The 23,182-nt window shown below is 26.5% G+C and overlaps 2 protein-coding genes across 5 annotated transcripts in view; one reads left to right on the forward strand and one right to left on the reverse strand.

The window, feature by feature from the left end:
- The window catches only part of LOC145830236 (uncharacterized), a 28,475-nt gene extending 22,889 nt beyond the window's left edge, over nt 1-5,586 (reverse strand). For all 4 annotated transcript variants that reach the window (XM_082938171.1, XM_082938169.1, XM_082938170.1 and 1 more), the window contains exon 1: nt 5,430-5,586. In XM_082938171.1, the coding sequence (XP_082794297.1) occupies nt 5,430-5,566 (137 nt within the window). In that variant the 5' untranslated portion in view covers nt 5,567-5,586. The remainder of the gene's footprint in view (nt 1-5,429) is intronic.
- A 10,899-nt stretch (nt 5,587-16,485) lies between these two features.
- Nucleotides 16,486-23,182, forward strand: part of LOC145829609 (uncharacterized) — a 50,197-nt gene continuing 43,500 nt past the window's right edge. The window contains exon 1 of the mRNA XM_082937453.1: nt 16,486-16,573. The gene's annotated coding sequence lies outside the window, so the exon portion shown is untranslated. The remainder of the gene's footprint in view (nt 16,574-23,182) is intronic.

Here is a 23,182-nt window from a genome sequence, read left to right on the forward strand (position 1 = left end):
TAGATTTTTAGTGAGATACGCTTTCTGTTTAGTTCACACGCTCCATTTAGAACCCATTAAACTCCTTAACTTTGATCACTAATACAGGATTGCAATTATTTTAGTTCTGAGTCATGATTTTTTTCCAAATTACTTTTAATAAAATTAACTCTTCAAAATTATTAAAAATATTTTTTTAAGGAAGTTGATAATAAAAAAATTATATATTGAAATTAAACCTCATTCAAAGCTAGAAAAAAATAATGTTTTGAGATTTTAAAAAAATCTTAAAACTATTCTGAGTTTTTATAACAAAACAAAAGTATCCTGATTTAGCCCAAGTTCTCAAAAAAAAAATCAAATTATTCCGAGTTATCCTAAGCTGTACTGAGTCATTCTGAGACTTTATAAAATTAAAAAATTCCTGAGTTATCATAAGTATATTGAGTGTGTGGCAACCCTGCTTATACCTCCTTATTAATAAGAATTCAAAATAGTAGTAGCTTCTTATATAAAAACTAAGACTGACTTTTTGAAAATTATTAATACATTTAAACTTAATTTTTTGTATACTATTACAATTTTCTAATTATTGGTTTGCTTATAATGCAAGGATCATTTCCTAAAAATTTGAGTTTAGTTGCTTATTAAATGAAGAAAAAAAATAAATTTTTAAGTAAGTTTTTCTAAATTCATAGAAAACTTTCTGGCCATGGAACATTTATACTTTATTTTTTTGCATTAAAACTTTACAAAACCGCTTAAATCTAAAAAAATTATTAAGGGCATAGAGGGGGGGGGTAAACACCCTTTTTTGGTTTTTTATCTTATTTTATATAGTTTTTACTAAGCTACAAGATGCTTTTTACAGTATCAAAAAGTTCAAAATAATTTTTGAGATATAGCCGGTCAAAGTCGGAGGCAACAATAGGAACCTTATGGGAGGCACAAACTAAAACGGCAAATAACTAGAAATCACTAAAAATCTATCTCCTCCTACGTTTTTTAAGATAACTACTTCAAATTTTCAGGAAATGTTCCTTGGAATATTTAGAAAATTCTGTCGGAACAGAATTTAAAAAAATTAAAAAACAAAAATTTTATAATAAAAAAACTAAAAAAAAACTGTTTTTTTTGTTTATTTTTTATAGAAATTTTTATTTTTTAATTTTTATATATCAAGGAACATTTCCTGAAAATTTGAGGTAGTTATCTCAAAAAACGTAGGAGAAGATAGATTTTTAGTAAAATAGTCTATTTTTGCGGTTTTAGTTTGCGCCTCCCATAAGGAACCTGTTGTTGCCTCCGACTTTGACCGGCTATATCTCAAAAAATATTTTGAATTTTTTAAATCTGTAAAAAGCATTTTGTAGCTTAGCAAAAACTATATAAAATAAGATCAAAAACCAAAAAAGGGTGTTGACCCCCCTATGCCCTTAACTGTTTTCAAATTCTATAAAAAGTATCTAAAATATACATTTTTAACTTTATTAAATATTGCAAAAAATATGAGTGGTTCACTTTTTTTACAATTTGAACATAGTTTAGAGCAGGGTTTCCAAAAGTGGGCCAAGTGGATACAGATGACAGATACTCAGGGGGTCACGAGCAGCAAAGGGGTAATAGGAGGGGCCTGAGCAGTAAAGACGCCACAGGGGCCATGAGGTTATAATTTGAAACTAGATACTACTCTTGAGTTGCAGATGAAGAGCAAAAAAAAGGTCTTAGGGGTTTTTTATGGTAGTTTAAAAACTTATACTAGATATTCTTGAGATGCAGATGAAGATTAAAAAACAAAAAAAAAGGTAGTTTATGAGTAATCTTCTTGAAGAGGGCCATGGCTTTTTTAATTTATTTAAAGGGGGCCATTTGCAAAAAAGTTTGGTAAACCCTGGTTTAGAGTTTTAGCAAAGCTATAAGTCACTTTTTACAACTTTTTAATATTAATTCTGAATTAAATGCCTGCGGCGTTTTATGAACAACAGTTAATAACAGATAATAACTTCATTTTTTCATAATGTTAAGACAAAAATTACTCAAAAGTAAGGTCATAGTGGGCATCCAATATTAGTTAACAAAAATCTAAATCAATTTTAATACTATAAAAGATATAATTACGTTGTATAAGATACTTTTTAAAGAAAAAATAAACTTTTGAGATATAGTCAGTTGTGTAAAAAGTTTCTTAAATATAAAACTGTGGAAGAAATATATTTGTATTTAATTTTATGTAATTATTTTACAAGGTTTGTAATAAAAATGTATCAAGCACATGTACTTCTGATGGAAATTGTGTAAAAGTCTAATATTTTTTAAAATACAAACTACTGAATATACATATGTGAAATATACATACACAAACCAGGGTTGCCAAATGTTTTTGGTAAATTTTTTCCAGGTTTAAAAAATTTCTTCCAGGTTTTTTAAATTACACGTTTTAGGGTTTTTTTTTAGTTTAAAATTAAATTTGAGGTAAAAAACTGTGTAAATAGTATAGCTACATTGAAAAGATATCTTAAAGCTTCTTGGATAATTAATTAGGATGATGTCACACTAATATCAAACATAAATTATACTCATGTCCATTTAATTTAGGCTCTAAAGCTAAACCATAATTTTAGAATGAGCTTTTAACAAAAAAAAAACATAACTAAATTGTTTTTATGGTTATCAGTTTTTGCAGGCACAACATGTGTGGTTTATTTAACAAATAACTTTGATTATATTTTATTGTCTTTTTAAGTATAAGCACGTATTTAATTTTGTAATATAAGAGTTGTAATCATTCCCGTTAATTTTAGCTTTTAGTAATTATAGTTTCAAAAAAAAAAAGGTCAAAATATTTGGTCCCTGGACCTGGTGCACAAAAACCTTTTGGTTATTGAGTGCATTTAGTGTGTACTTAATAAAAGTGGCATACCTTATCAATGTATTTATTTTGTAAAAAACACATTATAAAGTTATGGTTTAGTAGAGTCTAAATTAAATGAATATAGTTTCAATTCAATAATGGTGCAAAATCATCGGGTAATTACCTAGGATGATTTCACACCAATATCAACTGAAAATATATTATATTTGATGTCTTTTTTAATCATAATTATATGCAAAAAATCAATGTTTAAAGCCTTATATGTTTAATCTTAAAAGATACTCTTAAACAACCTATATAAATACAAAAAATATATATTTATTTATGATAAACTAAAATGCTTAATCGACTTAATTTTACAATATCATAATCATAATATAAATTATTGTACTTTATGTTGTCAAATAAAAGCAATTAAGTAATTAAGTATTAGTTTATAATAAACAAGTGTAATTTTATTTATGTATTTATAAAATACAGATTTTTAACCGAAAATTAGTTTGATATTGGCAGGGTTGCCACCTGTTTTTTCAAAAATTTTTCCAGGTTTTTCAAATTTCTTCCAGGTTTTTAAAAGTACACATTTTTGGGTCTATTTTTAGTTTTAAGTAAAATTTAAGGTAAGAAACTGTGTTAAAAAGTATAAAAATATTGAAAAGATACTGTGAAGATACTTAAAATGTGTTTTTCAATAAAAAAATTTTTAGAGACAAAAAAAATTTTTTTATCACAAGGATAGAATTTATGAGTCAAGCCGAATTTTTACTACTGAACATGTTGAAATTCTTGTAAATTCCAGGTTTTTCCAGGTTTTTTGTTCAAAATTCCAGGTTTTTCAAGGTTTTTGTTGCCTAAATTGTCAAATTCCAGGTTTTTCAAGGTTTTTGTTAACTAAATTGTCAAATTCTAGTTTTTTTTCCAGGATTCAAGGTAAAGTGGCAACCCTGTATTGTTGCAACATCATCCTACTTAATTACTGCTTCTTAAAATGTGTTTTTTAATAAAAAAAATTTTTGATGATGACCAAAAACTTCTATCCATACAATAGATTTTTGTGTCAAATCAAATTTTTACTACTTAACATTTGAAATTTGTTAAAAATTCCAGGTTTTATTCAAATTTTCTAAAATTCTAGGTATTTCTAGATTTTTTTATTTTTAGCTTATATTTTTTATTTTATTTCAATTTTAGCTTATATTGTCACTAAGTTTTTCTAGAAATCCAGGTTTTTTGGCAACACTGGCAAAGTATAAAATAATTTTATTTTGCATTACCGTTAAGTCTTGAAAATTTACACTTATTGTGTCTACAGCAAAAGGGTATGATTTAATGAGATGTAGCAATTTTACATATTATATATTACTGCTATAAAAAGCTTTAAATGAATCATAAACTATAAAACTTTATATAAAATTAAATTTATCAGAAATATTCAATTATTTATAAGGGACAAACTTAAGAAACTAGAGAAGAAAAATTCAAAGTTATAGAAAATTATATTTTCAAGTTGCAAATCATTTATTTTACCTTAGTGGTTGGCCCCTTTTTTTTTTTGTATATGTGTTGACCACAGGGTTTGGATATTGCAACAAACAACTCAAAAAGTTTTAATTAGGACAACAATGCCATCAGGCCAGGGTTGCCACTTGTTTTTTAAAAAAATTTTCAGGTTTTTCAAATTTCATCCAGATTTTTAAAAGTTTTTTGGATCTATTTTTAGTTTAAAGTTAAATTTAAGGTAACAAACTGTGTTAATTAGTATAAAAAGATTGAAAATGTTCTGTAAAACTACTTAAAAAGTGTTTTTTTAATAAAAAAACTTTTGGTGATGAAAAAAAAAAATTTATCTATATGATAAATTTTTTGAGTCAAACTGAAATTTTACTACTGAACATGTTAAAATTCTTAAAAATTCCAGGTTTTTCCAGGTTATTTTTGTCTAAATTGTCAAATTCCAGGTTTTTCCAGGATTCCAGGTAAAGTGGCAACCCTGATCAGGCTACACATTTAAGACCTGTTGAACTATCAAACTTTTTTTTTTTTTTTTTTTTTTTTTTTTATGGTAAAAAAACATCAGTCTCAAACTCTACCCCTTGCAACGATAAACGTTTTCTGGGGAAAAGTGAGTGTGTTACATCATATGTAATTTTACCTGCCCCATTAATATTTAACTTTAACTATCCAAAAATAAAATAAACAAAAAACTATCTTTTAAACAAATAAAAAGCCCTTGGTGACACGCCATTTGGAAAACACTCACAAGGCTAAAATCTCAACACTAAAAACCACAAAGTGTGGGAAAATCATGAAGCTCAAATCCCCAAGTAAGTGTTCACCGGCGCTACAACAAAAAAATCACACCAACAATCCAATCATGTGATCACCGGTCACTTGATCACTTTTATTGTTTTTAAGTTACTTTTAAAATCATTAAGCAGTAAAGGGTATATGTAATCATAACTTGGATAAATCTCTATAAAATGAATCCAATCTATAAAAAACAATGTTGATCCCCCTACCACTTTAAGTGTGTGGCAATAATGAGTATGGTTATTCTTATAATAATAATAGTACTTACAGATACTCATACACATTTTCTTTTTTGTTAAGTCGATGGCCGATTATAGCCTGAACTGTGAAAATTTCTTCAGACTCTTCATCTTCAACAACATGTTTTACAGCTTTCTTGTTTTTTCTTTTGCCTTTAGATGACATAGCTAATTAATTAAGTTTAATTAATTACTTTGTCTATTAAACAACCAAAAAACAATTAAATTTGGAATTTTCTATTCATCCCCAAAGTTCGACTTTTTTTAAGTTCAGTATTTATAACATTCTAAATTTGAAGCTGAATACTAGAGGAGTAGATCAGAATAGCACGGCGTCATTATTGCAAGGTGCGTCATTTTTGCATGGTAGGTTACTTTAGCACGGCGTCATTTCAGCACAGTGCGTCACAGTACGTTGGTTCATTTTTGCAAGTTGAGACATTTTAGCACGGCATTACTTTTGCACGGAGTGTATTTTTTGCGCGGCTTCATTTTAGCAAAATGTGACACTTCTGCACAGCGTCAAATTATTATAAAATATCATTAACACGGTGCGTCACTTTTGTACGGCGTCAGTTTAGCACCGTTTTTTGTTCTTCTGCATTTGCTTGGAGCTACTATTTTTAACAGTTTTTTTTGTACTGAGCGTTATTTTTGCACAAAACAAACCTCTTTGAACCTACTTTCTACTTTTTAGTGTATTGAAATTTATTTGTTAATCAGTTGAATAAAAAGGTTTATCAATCCTCGTACGCTAAAAAGTACTTTGAAAAGCTATAGTTAGTGAATAAATCACGCTCCATGCAAAACTGACCCAGCAGGCTAAAATGACACTCCGTGCTAAAGTGACGCCTGCAAAAGTGTTCCACCGCACTAAAATGAAAATTTGTGATTAAGTGACGCTGTACAGAAGTGTTGCATCGTGCTAAAGTAACACAACGTTCAAAATGAATCTCCGTGCTAAAGTGACCCATCGTGCACAGTTGACGCACCGTGCTAAAGTGACGACCCGTGCTAAAGTGTCGCTTTGCTATTCGGACACTAACCCGGATGCTTGCCTTGTATAGATAAAACATACAATGCGGTTTCTATCGAAATTTATGATAAGTTTTGTTTAATTAAACAAAAAGAAAACATATTTAAAATACTTAAAATTACATTTTATATATTATATTTTTTTATTAGAACCTATTTTACTTACTACATCAAAATAAAAATGAAAAAACTAATAAAAAATATACTTTTTCGTTACATAAGTATAATACATAATTAGTATAATACATTAGTATAATTATTACAAAATTTACTGAAATAGTCGAATTGTAATATTATTACAGTCAAAACCGTATTTTGAAACGTCATAAAAATTTAACTTAATTTCAGATTTTATTCATTTTATTTTGATTTCTTAATAACTGATTTCTATATTTTACGTAAAAGTTCCAGTCCAGGCACTGACTAGAAACAGATAGAAAAGAGAGAAAAAGAAGAGAAAAAACAAATTTATTTTTAAAACTTATAGTAATTATAACTGCGAGATATGCGCTCTATAGATAAAATCTGAATATTTTCATTTAAAACACTGCTTATAAAGCACTTGTGCATAATATTTGTATTACTTTGTAGAGAAATTAAGTGAAAACAAAATTATACATATCGGTTTGTTTTCAAAAGCTATAACTCGTCATTGAAATTTATTTTAAAGATTTACTATAGTGGTAAAAGCAGATCAAATTTGATAGCAATTTGATTAATTTTAATAGTAAAAGTGTGTACCAGCTTAACTAGTGAGAAAATTGCACGGTAACTGCTTTTAGTAACTCTCTCGGTTGTGCAAAACCTTAAAATTTTTTAAAAATACCACTGTATAAATACCTGTTTGAAAATACCACTGTCAAAGAGGCAAACAATATTCTTATTAGTGTTTTAAATCATTTAAATCATTGTTTCTATTTCCTAATTTTATTCATTTTGTGTAAAACTCTAAAGCTTAAAATAAATTCTGAAATATTATTTCAATGTTTTAGGTTTTCGTAAAGTATTTACTATTTGTGTTAGCATTTAAATATAAAAAAAAACCTAATTCAATAATTAAATTAGACTTAATTATTAAAAAAATAAAGATTTAGTTCCATTAGATTTTCACTAAAATTAAAATATTTTCCTTATAGTTTACTTTACAAATAATATTTTCATAAATTTATGAAAAGGTTCTTTTAAACTTTAAAAGCTATGTGTTAGTAAAAATAAAAATAAAAAGTATTGCAATAATAAAGATAAAAAGTATCGGTTTTCAATTAACCTTTAGTTTGAGGTCTTCTGCTATAGGCCAACAAAATTTAAACAAACCTGAGTTATACAAATTACTTAACATATTTTAAACAAACAATTTTAAAACGATCTGGTATTATTAAGATTATTAAAAATACTTATACTGTTATACTCAATAATAAATTCTTAATTACGCTAAATTAACTAATACAGTTTTAACATCATTTGACGTAAAGCAATTGTTCACTAATGTACCACTAGAAGAATCAATTAAGATAAGTGCTGACAAATTATATCAAATAGGAAAACCTAACTTAGAGAAGAATAATTTTATAAAGCTGTTGAAGATAGCATCAAGTGATGTACTGTTTTGTTTAAATAATACAGTTTACAGTCAGATAGACGGCGTGGGCATGGGGTCACCATTGGGTCCTACTCTTACTAATATTTTTATCGGATATTTAGAATCAAAAATTGCTAACGATTCGTCTTCACAGGTTGTCTACATAAGGTACATTGACGATTGTTTGGTTACAGGTACGTAGCTTGGTACGTTTCTGCAAATCTTTTCTTTCGATTATTCAGCTTTTAAGACCTTGTTTATTTAGCTTTAATATTCGTTTATACTTAGTTTTGCACTCCTGATAGATAATTTTTACACATTTACGGTACTCTCTAGCACTTTTAGTGTCATAAATATTGAACAAATTGAATACATCTAAATTGTATACAATAGGTTAGTGTAGCTTTTTGTTATTAAATAGCAAACTATTGTAAAAAAATCCATTTGAAAGCTGTAGATTTGTAGATTTTAAATGATGTGAGAAAATAAAAAAAGTAAGTGTGAGAGAGGATCTTGTACTATTGAAATGGTTGTGGTAAGTCAAAAAGAACTTAACATTTTTTGAAAATTACATTTTTGTGTTACAAAAGAGCAAATACAGATAGAAGATATGTATCAAGATGAATTTTAAAGTAGATGAACCTCAAAATAAACTAACATGAATAATTAACTTTTGTTTTAAATCAAATTGACTCTCTGAGTTGAATGTTTTAAGTAAAAACTTTTGAAACAGTGATGACAATATCATTTCCTGAAGTTTTATCAAGAAGATTAGAATGTATTAAATCAGAAAAAATAACACAATAAGACAAATAGCTTGCAACAAGAAGGCAAACTGAAAAACTCAATAATATAATATTTCTACAGGAATAATATAAACAAATTATAGTTTATTTATTATATTTTACAACTTTAATTTTTAATTAAAACTTGTTTTAAAGATTTTATAAATGCTTAGGTTAGTTAAAGTTTTTATTTTTTTAAGATTAATATAATCAAATTATATTTTTTTTATTGTATTTTATAACTTTATTTTTTAAATAAAGCTTGTTTTAAAGATTTTATAAACCTTAGTTAAATTTTTTATTGCATTTTTTAGCAAGGTTGAAAGACTTAAGTTGTACATTGTTACCAAACACTCAAAGTATCCTAGATAACTCTAGGATATTTAGAATTTTACTTTTGAACTCAGGCTGACTCAGTATAGTTTTTTTTTATCTATGAAAAACTAAAAACATTTATAGGTTTGTTAATAATGTCATAACAGATGTTTTCCTAGATTTGAATGAGATTTTGCAGGCTTGTTTTAATAAATGTTTATTTTATAACCAATTTTGTAAAAAAAAACATTGATAAATTTAAAAAGTTAGTCTTATTTAAATGATAAAGAAAAAATTAGGACTTTTCAGACAGTTAAAGGTCACTCAGGACAGTTTTTTTTAAGTTGACATGGTAACATCGTATGTTAAGATTAGTGATGTACCGGACTCACTACCCGGGTCCGGCCGGATATTGCCATTTTTGTCTGATATCCGGATCCGGCCAGATTCTAATTTGAACAAAAAAGTCCGGATCCGGTTCCGGCCGGATTCTATTTTGAAAAAAATGTCCGGATCCGGGTCCGGCCGGACCCGGATCTAGTTAGTAAAAAAGAGCATACTGAAAAGTATCTTTTCAAAAACAAACCCTGTGTAAATTAATAAGAGTCATTTTCGTCAGTTAAAATTAAACACCTACCGTGATTGGCTCATTTTGTACACGTGACTAATTTACATTTGTTTACATTTAAACTATGAAATAAACATTTCTGAAATGCAACTCTTTACATATGTTGTAAAATTAAAACTTTGGAATGAATACTTGCATTATTTATTGTTTAAAGTTGAGCTCAGAGAATATTTAGAGTTAATACGGTTGAATGTACGAGCCAATGAGAATCATATGACGAAATGTTTTAAACTAAATACTGATGCAACAAAACATCAGAACATGTTTTTGTTGCATCAGTTTATATGTAAGCAGTTAGTTAGTTTGGTGTGCAGCTTGAAGCAACAAAATATCTTGAACTTTTTTGTGAATGCTCATTGTAAGTAGTGTTTTGTTTTAAAAGTGAATATTTCAACTGGTGTTTAATTGTTTAAATATTTAAGCCAGGTTTATCGTTTAATAGTTTATTAAAAATTTTACAGTTTGTTGTTTACTAAAATTTTTATTTAATTTTTAGTTTATTGTTTTAATTCTTTTGATATAGATTTAAATAGCTTCCAGTTTTTAAAGTGTTACCAAAGTAATTAATAGTTTTGTATATGCTAGTATTTCTTGTTGTGTTTTATATAAAAGATTCATCACTCAAAACTGTCGTGTCTGATTATAGAAAGTAGTCTCAGTTAGAACTTAGTATTTGTTATATATTAGTTAGATAAGGTAGGATTTAATTATGATGGGTAGTACTAATAAGTTAAGTGTACCACAATCAGTCCAAAACTTTACTACCAAATTGTCAACCTTTGCTAGCTGTTCTACTGATTATTAAATAAAAGTAATTTTTTTTAGTTTTTAAAAACCTCATTCTGACTCAGGCTTGTTTATACTCACTCTAGCTAGTTTTATTGACTTAAACAGTGGCAACCCTGCTAGTTTGAAAATTTTTGGGAATTTTAGAAAATCTTGGACTGCCTCAGGCTAGTTTAGTTTTTTATAAAAACTCAGACTAGTTTTCTTTTAGATTTTGAATGAGTTTGAGCTGATCCAGTTTTCAATATTTTGTAATTTTCTAGTGTATGTTGTTCAAGAACTTGATTTCAGATTTTTAATTGTAAATAACACCTAAATTTGTAAACCTTGTGGCTAGCTGTTCTACTTATTATTAGATTAAAGTTCTTTTTTTTCAGTTTTTAAAAACCTCATTCTGACTCATGCTAGTTTATACTAGTGATGTACCGGACTCACTATCCGGGTCCGGGTCCGGTCGGATATTGCCGTTTTTGTCTGATATCCGGATCCGGCCGGATCCTAATTTAAAAAAAAAAGTCCGGTTCCGGTTCCGGCCGGATTCTAATTTGAAAAAAAAGTCCGGATCCGGGTCCGGTACATCACTAGTTAAGATATATCTTAACCCTACGAGCTAATTTCTCAAAGCTATTAACAAAGTCTATCAATCTGAAGTTCAGTTTGTTGCAAAAAGTTCCAGATAAGTACTTCAAGAAAAAGCTCTTTGAATGATGTTTTCTGACAACTATGTAAAATATAAAGTTTATTTCAACTTGTTTTTAAACATTACTGTAAACTTTATTTTTCTACAAGCATTGTTGTTTACAATATGAAGATTTTTGTATTTTATTTCTTTTTTAAACTTATCAAGAATATGTATTGTATCTGTTGTTTTAAAATAAGCTTATAAATTTTAGAGTGGTTTATTTAATTTATATTATATATCAGTTTAATTGTTTAATCTATGTTTGATAAATGATAAAGTTTTTATAAAACTATTCGATCTAAAACTAAAAATAATAAGTTAATACTTTTTATTTTAACAAGTGTATAGTTGTATTATTAATTCATAACAACTATTTAAAAAAATAATAGTATGTTTTATGTTTAAAAATCTTTATGTTTGAATTTATTTATATGTTTACATTGTATCTGAAAAATATTGATGTTTAATATTCAAAGTTTGTGGTTATTTAACTAAGTTGTTTTATTTAACAAGTTTGTTTTGTAAAAAAAAATGTTTTATTCTTTTTTACAGCTTTTATTTAACATTTTTTTTTTAGTAAGACAAAGTTTTATTCTTTTTTACAGCTTAAATCTTTATGCTACCAAAGCTAGTTATAACATTCACAAAGAAGTGTACTCTACCTTTCTTTATGAATTATTTTTGACAAAATAAAGTAATTGTAAATCTGAATTTTATGTAATGTTGTGTACTTTTTTATTTTATATCTCTTTTGTTTTTTTATTTAACTCCTAAAATTTATGATTTTTGTCTAATAAAAGCAACAATTTTTGCAAATGTTTTCTAAATTTGGGAAACTGTTTTCAAAGTTATATATTTTAGGGCTATTAGTAATACTATTAAAGTTAAATTCTTAATTAATAATTTTATTTTAAATGAAAGGTTTTATAGGTTTATAAAATCTTAACACATAAAGAGTTATAGGGGGTCAAGAGCAGTACAAATTGCCTTGTATTCAGTTATTCATTATACTCCAACATTCAATTTATTTTTAAACTTTTAACAAAACTGCACACTTTCATATAAAATTAAAGGTAGTTAAAACTACTCTATTATGACTTTATGACGTCATCACACGCTATTCTTGATTTTTTTTTTTGCAGACTCGTAACTTTTTTGAGCTAGCTACGTCCCTGTTTGGTTATATCCAAAACAGAAACTGAAAATGAAATTATTTTTCAAAAATTAAACTCCTTACATGAAAAGATTTCTTTCACTAGAGAAGTGAAGAGAACAACCAGCTGCCATTTTTAGACATATTGATAGTTAAAGATAAAACAAGCTTCTTAACGAATGTCTATAGAAAAACAACTTTCACTGGGCAATACTTACACTACTAATCATTTTGTAGTAAGAAACGAAAAGTAAACCTAATCAAAACACTTTACCAAAGTGCATACAAAATCTGTTCGAAAGAATTACTTCGTTTAGAGGTTGAGAGAATAAAAGAAATTTTAATAAAAAATGGCTACCAACCAGAATTGATTAAGAGGGTGATAAAATCACATCATAATAACATAAATCAACCTAGGATATACGGACTGGAGAAGTTCCCAGCAATTTTAAACTTACCTTATATTGGAGAAAATCACGTGTATTTGAGAGCAAAGTAAAAGACTTAACAAAAACATCTTACAATCAAAAGTTGTCCAAGAGTTATATTTCTTTCAAAACCTTTATTAAAAGTGTAGTTGAAGGACCCGATACCAGACCAAGACAAAAGTTGTATAGTGTACAAGTTTAATTGCTTTTGTGAAAAGAGCTATATCGGTCAGACTTCAAGGCACTTAAAAACCAGGATAAAATAACATCTACCTGTTTGTGTTTTGAAATTCATTGAAAAAGAACCTGAAATTAAGGCAACGGCAACAAAAAACGCAGCAAAAAAAACTTCAGTTGCAGAACATCTAATATATAATAGAGATAGTGCTAGGAAATATGACAAATCTATATATAGAATAATCCATCATTGCAATAGTGTATTTTATCTCGTGAAGTTGGAGGCTATCTCCATATTTTTGGAGAAACCAGAAGTGTGCAAACAAAAGGAATTCGACTACGAAGTGTCTTTATTTAGTTAATTTATCCATTTTTTGCCGTTTGTAGTATTTGAGTTTAATTATTTATTACTTTACACTGATTGTTTATTGCGCTTATTACTTTGGCAGTTTTAACTTTTTGTGTTTTTGTTTAAAAACTGTTCTTAATTTTAAAATTATTCTACTGTTAAGTTCTGACGAAAAGTAGTGTAATACGTATAAACTATCACAGAAAAACTTGGGAGAGTGTTTTATATATCTGCTTTGCATTTAAATAAATTAGCTAACAATGTTTGAAGTTTTAAATTCTTAATTGTTGTTTGCTTTAACTAGAAGAAATTTAACCAATAATTTTAATAGATTTTTTTAAATAACACTGTAAATTTTCCATATAGTTCAAGTAGCTATTTAAAAAAGAATTTTTTTTTACCACTTATAAACATTATTTTATTTTTAAATAAAGTATTTAAAAATGATTGCTTTTTCAAAAAAAAATTTAAGATCAAACAACTTTAGAAATGGATACGTAAGAGAATTAAAAAATAGTTAGTAAACAAACTTACTTACAGTCATCGAGTTTGAGTTGACTTAAATGTTTTTGAAAGTAAGTTATATTGGGTTTTAATTTATTTTATCTTTGTTTTTAATAGACAATGAACTTCACCGCACGATCAACAACAACAGCATCCGAGACAATCCTACGACCGGTTTCGTCCTAATTAGGATCTTTGTTTTTAGAAATGTAAACTTTTAAAATAAGAATATTAGTATTTAAGTTTAAGTAACGTATCACGTCTTCAAATATTTATTTATGATAAAATTAAGTTATTTATTTGATGAAATAAAAAATCTATAAAAAAAAATTAGATACCCTTACTTAAAAAGTTTCAAATATACTAATTAAATATATGAAGACTTTGAAATTAAAAACAACAATTAGTTTGAGATAATTAGAATAACAAAAAACAATTAAACTAAGTTTTAATGAAAGAAAGCAAATTTTAAATAACTTTAATGATAGCACTAAAAAAGTTATAGTTTTAACTTTAATTAGTTGTAAAAACTTGAGAATTGTTTTTTTATCAATTCTGATTTTTGAAAATCCAATGCCAGTTGAGATTTTATTCTAATTGTATAGACACAAAACAAAAGTGATCCAAGCTTTCAGTTTACATTTACACTATGAATGCCATTAGAATTGGTGAAGAAATTGAAGTTCCTAGGATGCATTTTAAACATTACTTATCTTTTGACCACAATATAAACTGACTGAACAACGGTTAAGAATATTTTGACTGTCTTATCAAATCCTGTTTTGTAATTTTTTAAATAAAAAAACAAACTGATAGCTATTATTTTCTTAGTTTAAATTTTCTCTGATACAACAAAAAACAAACTATTTTAAATGGTAGCATAGAATTAACTTAAAGGCTATTAAAATTTCAAAGAAAGATTTTTTTAAGCATCAGGGTTTTTCTAGTCATCCATCTTAAACTACCTATTTCTCTTTTAATTTATACCAGTTTTATAACTAAAAGTTTTTGCAATAAAATATAAAATTTTTACACATTTAAACTAATTATTTTTTATTTGAAGGCTTTTATTTTTATTGTTTTTGTACTCTTTATAAGCCCATAAGTTTATTTTCTCTGCCGTCTAGAATGGATTTGACAACTTTTCAAAAAAATTTCTATATCTTGGTTATCCAGGTAACTTAGCATTAAAAATTATTAATTTGAAGAAGATCAACTGCATTAAAATTTATTGGCCCTAAAAAGTATTCGATTCACCTAAAACTTCATTAACATGGTAGTGTCTTTTGGTAGTTTACTATAAAAAACTTTTGTGGTCGTAACCCAGGTTGTTGTTTTTGTATGTTGAAAAACCATGCTGTGCGTCAACTTTTAAACTGAACTCGTAAAAAAGTTTCTCACAAAAAATTAAAGACGTGAGTCGTGACTCGTGACACTTGTTATTAAAAAAACTGTCTCACTCTTCTCGTGACTGCCTGAAAAAATCAACTTAAAATTGCATTTACGGATTAATCAGCATGTCGTGAAAATCCACAAAGCCTATATAAGAGTTTTTCTGATATGCCTAAACAAGCGCCGCCATTTAGTTAAAACTAAAACTAAAATATTGGAAATCCCCGGCAGTAGGATTTTAAATTTTGTATGACTGAAAATGTTGTAAAAACAAGTCTTTTAGAAAAAAGAACTTTTGTAAACATTATTTAAATTAAAAATAAAAAACCAAATTATTTTTATAAGTATGAAAGCCTTTAATGTTAGTTTATATTTTTTATTGAAATAAGGTTAATTTTAGTCATCTAATGAATAAATTAATCATAAATAATTTGTTCACTGTTAGTTGTAAGTAATGATGGAATAGTAAATTTGGAAAAAAAATGTTATACACTTATGTTTTTTGCCAACTTGCCACTTTACCTGGAATTCATGAAAATCCTAGAACTTGGGAAATTTTGAAAAAAACCTTGAAAAACCTTGAAAAACCTCGAAATTTGAACAAAAATCACTAAAAATATCCTGAAAAACCTGGAATTTTAACAACTTTCACATGTTCAATAGCAAAATTTAGATTTGACTTAAAAAATCTGTCATATATATAAAAAAATTTGTCATCATTTTTTTTTAAATTTAAAGTAGCTTTACAGTATCTTTTCAATGTTTTTATACTATTCAAAACAGTTTCTCACCTTAAACTTAACTTTTAGACTTAAAATAGACCCAAAAATGTGTACTTTTCAAAACCTGGAACAAATTTGGAAAACCTGAAAAAATTTTTGTTCATAATGTTGGACTGGTTTGTAGTTAACTTAAGATATAATCGACTCAGTTTATGTCTAAATTTTATTATTATCATTATTATGTTATATATCATTATACATAATTTGAAAAATCTTATCCTTCCTTTAACAGTTTTACTTTCCATTCTTGTGAATTTAAAAACATAACTTTAAACTCCTTAGTATTGAATTTGTAATACTATCACATTTTTTAAGAGCGAAAACGTCTTATAAGCTGCTCAATAATTACTCAAGCATAAACTTACTAATTTCTAAGGCAGTAATTTGAACTGCATAACTTGTAAATCTTTGTTGAGTTCAATATGAAAATTGATGGACTACCATTGTTTGCAAATTTACTTAAATAATACTTTATAGTTTAATTAACTACAAAAAAAAGACCTCAAAATATTTGGTTCTAGGATACAAAGGGATATTCGGAGCATAATTCAATTCATTAAACAAAGCTTTCAAAAATGGTAATTTAAGTAGTTTTAGTTTCATATTTTAGAAGTTAACCATAATAAGCTTATTAACATTAAATGACATTAAAAATAAATGTATTTTTGCATACAATTATTCAAAAATTGTTTTATACTTTGTTTTAACTGTTATTTTTAATATTATCTTAAATTAAAATTTGTATTTTTTTTTGAATTACTAGAAAAACGTTTTTTTTTATGGTAGAAAAACATAAATCTTACTCTTTCTTCTACAAAACGCTTTTCAAAAGTCAAATAAGTTAATTTAACACTTATTTATACTTTCCCCTTTAATAACAAACATTAAATTAATTAATATTTAGCTATACAAAAAATATAGATTATTTATAATAACTGAATATTTTTTATTTAAAAAAAAGCACTACATCAAAATTTGCATTTTTTGTGTAATTATGACATCATAATACATCAGAAGCAGTTTAAATGTCTCTAAAAGTATGCCTAGACATATAATATTTCGTTTAAGATATAAATTATAAGTCTTGGATACGTATGAGTGACTTTTTACAATATAAGTAAAATAATAAAAAAAATGTGATTTTTTAGGCAGCAATTTTTTATTTTTGCAATAGATTTATTTATATTTTTTAAAGAAGCCAAAACACATCCAAAACATGTGAATTATACAAAATGACCAAAAAATGTGTTGTACTCCCTGCTCATACTCTAGTTAAAAGGCTACGTTTAAAACTATTTTGATAACAAAAACTTGGAAATTGTAAAAAAAATTAATCAGGTTTAAGAAATTAACATCATCTTGTAGTCTATGTTACTCAAGTTTAAATATTTATGTTTTATTTTGTGTATGTGTTGACTACTAGGATTTAATCTTGTTATATTCAAGTTAGATTTCATTTAAATGTTGAAACTTCATCATTTGACTTCAGCTTAAAGCTTTTTTGTTAAGTAGAGATTATAAAGTACTAATATTTTCTCACTAAGAAAATACAACTTTAAACTTAACTTTACTTTTAAGGCCATAGGAGGATATATCACATTTTTTACATAAATTAAATTTAGCTCTTTTTTGTAACATTATAGTTTATAGAAAACTGGTAGCCGTACTCCGGGGTCCAAAAACAACTCCAATTAACTATTGTTTCAGACAAAGCTATACTTAAATTTTCAAATACAAAAAAGCTAAAAAATAGCCCTTAAATAGCTGTCTAATGAAACAATAACCAAAACACTTTTTCACTTTCAAAAGTGTTTTGGTTATTGTTTCATTAGACAGCTATAAAAGGGCTATTTTTTAGCTTTTTTGTATTATAGTTTATACTAAGAAAAATGTTGATAGAACTAAAAAATTCTAAAATCATCTATAAAAGCACTTATTTGTTGTACTTAACAATCTTTTTAGGATAACTTTTCAAATTAGTTTCAATGTAATTTTAATTAATTGTTTATACCAGATCCAAATATCTATACTTTGTTATTATCTGTAAATATATTGTCGTTATTACAAGTGACCATGATATTATTTCTAATATCAAGGTTACACTGCTAACATCAAAACTTATATAAGTTGTATTACTAGGCTCAAAGTCTAACAAATTATAAATACTTAGTGAATAAAAAGACAAAATTATTTTAACTATTAAAAAAAAACTATGATTTAGCTAAAGTTTGATACTTATTTATAACTTAGAAATGCTCTATTTTGTCAATATCTAAAAAGTTTTTACTAAATTTTGTTTTAAAAAACTTTTCAATTACATTAGTAACATAAACATAATAAATCTTTGTCTTGTTGTTTTTTAAGTGTAGAAGTAAAGCGTTTTGTTATCAACTTAAAAAATTTAATAGATATGGTATTTACAAAAATTTATAATAAAAAGAAGTAAAAAACCTGATTTCTCCAAGATTCAAGTACATAAAATAGTTTCTTAAACATAAAAATTACTCTAGTGCAGAGGCTGCTGCAGAGTCAAAAATTTTAGCATTTAATGTTCAAGTAAATAATGTAAGTCCATTCAACATATATGGTTTGCAGGCATTTGGTGGTCTGGGGCTAAATTTCAAAATAAAAATATTTTAGGACTTATTTTTAGTTTTATTTATTACTTTTTGTAACAGAACCCAATATATCTAATATAATTATGAAAAGTCCTGTAAATTTTGTCTATGATGTTGTTTTTGTCCTGGACATGACTTTAAACTGTATCCTGGTGTATGACTCGGTAACTAAAAGGCTTTTTCGTACACCAGGTCCTTGAACCAAATATTTGAGCACTTTTTTCTTGTTCAATAAACATAATTTTGACTCTTCATTTCCAACACCAAAAAATCTAGTTAAAAGTTACACTTTTTAGTTGTTTTTTCTTAATTTCACCTTTAGCTGACATAAAAAAAAAGTTGTCCCCTTTATTTGTTATTGGTCAATTACCCATTTACATTTTTGCCTTTATAATTTATTGCCAGAGGGAGGGTTGCCACAAAACCTGGAGTCCTGGAAAAACCTGGAATTTGATAATTAAGACTAAAAACCTGGAATTTGAGAAATTTTTAAAAAAATCCTGGAAAAACCTGTAATTTTAAACAGTTTTTACATGTTAATTAGTAAAATTTTGATTGGGACAAAATGTTTATCTATGTGATAGATTTTTTGTAAAAAAAAATGTTGGACCTCCCCTATGGCCTTAAGTTATACTAGAATAATTGATTTGTAATTGTATTTTAGTTGCAATAATTAATTAAAACACATAGGTAGCTTTTCAGTATCTTTTCAATGTTGTCAACTATTTAACACATATTTTTACCTTAAACTTAGCTTTAAGCTGAAAATAGACCAAAAAGCGTGTAATTTCAAAAACCTGCTAAAAATTCAGAAAACCTGGAAGAAATTTTCCAAAAACTAGTGGCAACCCTGCAGATTATTGCTCACTTTGTGAAACCATGATCTAGTGTAAGTTATATAATTTTCCTTCAGGGGGCACAGTTTTATCTTAAAATTTCTTCCATTTATAATAAAACATACTTGCAAACAGCAGTTTAATTGTCTATTGGTTTTACAAAAATTCATAATAAAAACAATTAAAGTGCCTTATATTCCAAGGTATAATTAACATACAGTATTCTTATGACTAATAATTAAAAATTGCAACTAAATTGCAACTAAAATACAATTACAAATCAATTATTCTAGTATAACTTAAGGCCATAGGGGAGGTCCAACATTTTTTTTACAAAAATTAACTTTGGCTTTTATATGAAATCTTGAAGTACAAACTACAAGCCAGTTTTTAGAGAATTCAAAAATATCATTTAACTTTTGAGATATTTAATTTTTTGTAAAAATTTTCCAATACAAACGTATGGACTGCAAATTTTTTGGGGTCAATTTTCTCGGAAATTTTAAAATTTACTAAAAATCTATCTCATCCTTCATTTGTCAAGCAATCTTCTTCAAATTTTTAGGAAACATCCTTATAATAAAAGGAAAAAACGTTACTTTAGAATTATATTAATTTAAAAAAAATAAAAGTTTAATCACAAAAATTAAAAAAAAAAAGTGTTTTTTTTTTTCAAAAAGTATATATTTTTACAATTTTTTTTCTAATTCCAAAGTAATGTTTTTTTTTTATTGTATAAAGATTAAACTGTGAAAGTTTGAAGAAGATTGCTTGAAAAATGTAGGACAAGATAGATGTTAAATGAAATAGTCTTTTTTCGCTGTTTTAGTTTTCCCTTCCCATAGAGAACCTATTATGCAGCTCGACTTTGAATGGTCATATCTCAGAAAATCATTTAAATTTTTCAAAACAATGAAAAGCATCTTAAAGCTTAGAAAAAACTCTATAAAATAAGATTAACTTGTAAAAAACACGGTTTACCCCCCTCCTATGGCCTTAATACATATTTTATATCATAGTTTTATTAGTAAATACCTGCACATTTTTATTAATTTTTTTAGATGTTTATAAAGCAGTAAACATTGCAAAAAGTTTTGATTACTTTTATTATTTTTTCATTTAAGTCCTTTATTCAGTGAAATTTTTGATTATTGAGTTAATGCTTATTTAAAAGTACAGTAGTTTTGTTTTTGATTAAACTTTTGTATGATATGTTTTGGTTTTAAGAAAACAAATAAAGTGATCTCAACTACTAGAAGAGAAATAATGAATTTATTCTTTCAAGAATTTGTTTTACAAACTAAGTTTTGGTCAAAGACCTCGTCAGTGCTTTAATAAATCCTATTCAAATAGAGTTCAAATAGAATTCAAATATAATTCTCAAATATAATTCTATTTGAATAAGGTTTATTTAATCACTGACGTGGTCTTTGACCTAAACTTAGTTTGTAAAATAAATTATTGAAAGAGTAAATATATTAAAATTTAGTATGTAATTGTAATAAACTAAAATGTCTTCTTCAACTTGAAAGCTCTATTTAAAGTTAACTGTATAAATGATATATAAAACTTGATAACTTTTAGATTAATATTTTAAATTATCTTCAAAAACTTAAATATATTTGTAGTCTTTAAAAAAATTGTATTCAAGAACTAAATACTTTTATTGTTCTATACATTAGATTAAGAACAAAGTGATAATGTTTCATTATGATTGTTTCACTAGAGCAATTATAAAGTTTAAATAACATTTATATTTAATTGATATTTTGAAAAATTTAGGTGTTTTATTTATTTACATTAGAATTTTTTAAAAGTACTCTTAAGTTTATTTTAATAAAACAATTTAAGTTCTTATTTTCATAGTTCTACGCTTTAGAATAGGGGTGGGCAACGTCCGGCCCACAGAGTGAAAATGACCGGCCCCCAATCGTTTATTAAACTTTAATGGGATTCGGCCCGTAAATGAAAATGACCTACCCACAAGCGAAGTGACAGACCCGCAAAGGGTCAATATTACAAAGTTTTTATAAAACTTTGCATCATATTTTTACAAATCAAAACTGTAAGAATTTGACTTCAAAAACATGCTAAAAAATGACTTTGTAAATTAATGTGTTCTAATAAATATACCATTTTGTCCTATTATTTTTGTTGTTCTAACTTAGTTGGAATATCGTTTTGTCAAATTACCCCCAAGCAAAGTGTATTTTAAGTACAATGTTTTACATACGTACCTTTGTCAATTATATTTATAGACATTGTTTCAACATCTGACATGTCTCAATATATATCTTAAGTTGTCAGACTTTAGAAAGATTTGTGAATTTAAGGATTCAAAAAAAAAATCCACTATATCAATATAACTAGATTCCGGCCGGATCCAAAGCTTATATTTTAATTAGAATCCAACCGGATCCGGATTCCGACTTATAATTAGTATCCAGTCGGATTTGGATCTAAAAAGTCATTATTCCACTATATCCCGGTAAATAACTTATTCAAAATGCTCCGGGCTGCGAAAGACTAAATATTTCCGGATCCGGCCCATTGATTGAAAAATGTTGCTCACCCCTACTTTAGAATAACATGACAACGTTTCATTACAATTATGTCACAGTGGATAAGTTTGAAAAACAATCTAGTAAATAAGTTATAGATTTTGAGAAAATAAAGAATTAATAAATTATGAGTATCTTATAAACTTCAGCTTAGATTTAATAAATATTGTAATTAAATTTTTAAATGAAATTCACTTTAAGCCAAATAAACTATATTATAACTAGTGATGTACCGGACTCACTATCCAGGTCCGGGTCCGGCCGGATATTGCCATTTTTGTCTGATATCCGGATCCGGCCGGATTCTAATTTAAAAAAAAGTCCGGGTCCGGTTCCGGCCGGATTCTAATTAAAAAAAAAAGTCCGGATCCGGGTCCGGCCGGATCCTAACAGAGATCCGGCCGGACCCGGGTCTAGTTAGTAAAAAAGAGCATACTGAAAAGTATTTGTTCAAAAACAAACCCTATGTAAATTAATAAGAGTCATTTTCGTCAGTTAAAATTAAACACCTACAGTGATTGGCTCATTCTGTACCAAGACTAATTTACATTTGTTTACATTTGAACTATGAAATAAACATTTCATAAATGCAACTCTTTACATATCTTGTAAAAATAAGAGCTTTGGAATGAATACTTGCATTATTTATTGTTTTAAGTTGTGCTCAGAGAATATTTAGAGTTAATACGTTGAATGTGCAAGCAAATGAGAATCATACGACAAAATGTTTCAAACTAAATACTGATGCAACAAAACATCAGAACATTACAGGCAGTTTATATGTAAGCAGTTAGTTAGTTTAGTGTGCAGCTTGAAGCAACAAAATATCTTGAACTTTTTTGTGAATACTTATTGTAAGTAGTGTTTTGTTTTAAAAGTGAATATTTCAACTGGTGTTTAATTGTTTAAATATTTAAGCCAGGTTTAAAGTTTAATAGTTTATTAAAAATTTTGCAGTTTCTTGTTTACTAAAAGTTTTATTTAATTTTTAGTTTGTTGTTTTAAGTCTTTTGATATAGATTTAAATAGCTTCCAGTTTTAAAGTGTTACCAAAGTAATTAATAATTTTGTATATTCTAGTATTTCTTGTTGTGTTTTATATAAAAGATTCATCACTCAAAACTGTCGTGTCTGATTATAGAATGTAGTCTCAGTTAGAGTTTAGTACTTGT

Source organism: Thalia democratica, chromosome 2 (genome assembly GCF_965202585.1).
Source record: "Thalia democratica chromosome 2, ktThaDemo2.hap1.1, whole genome shotgun sequence".
NCBI lineage: Eukaryota > Metazoa > Chordata > Thaliacea > Salpida > Salpidae > Thalia > Thalia democratica.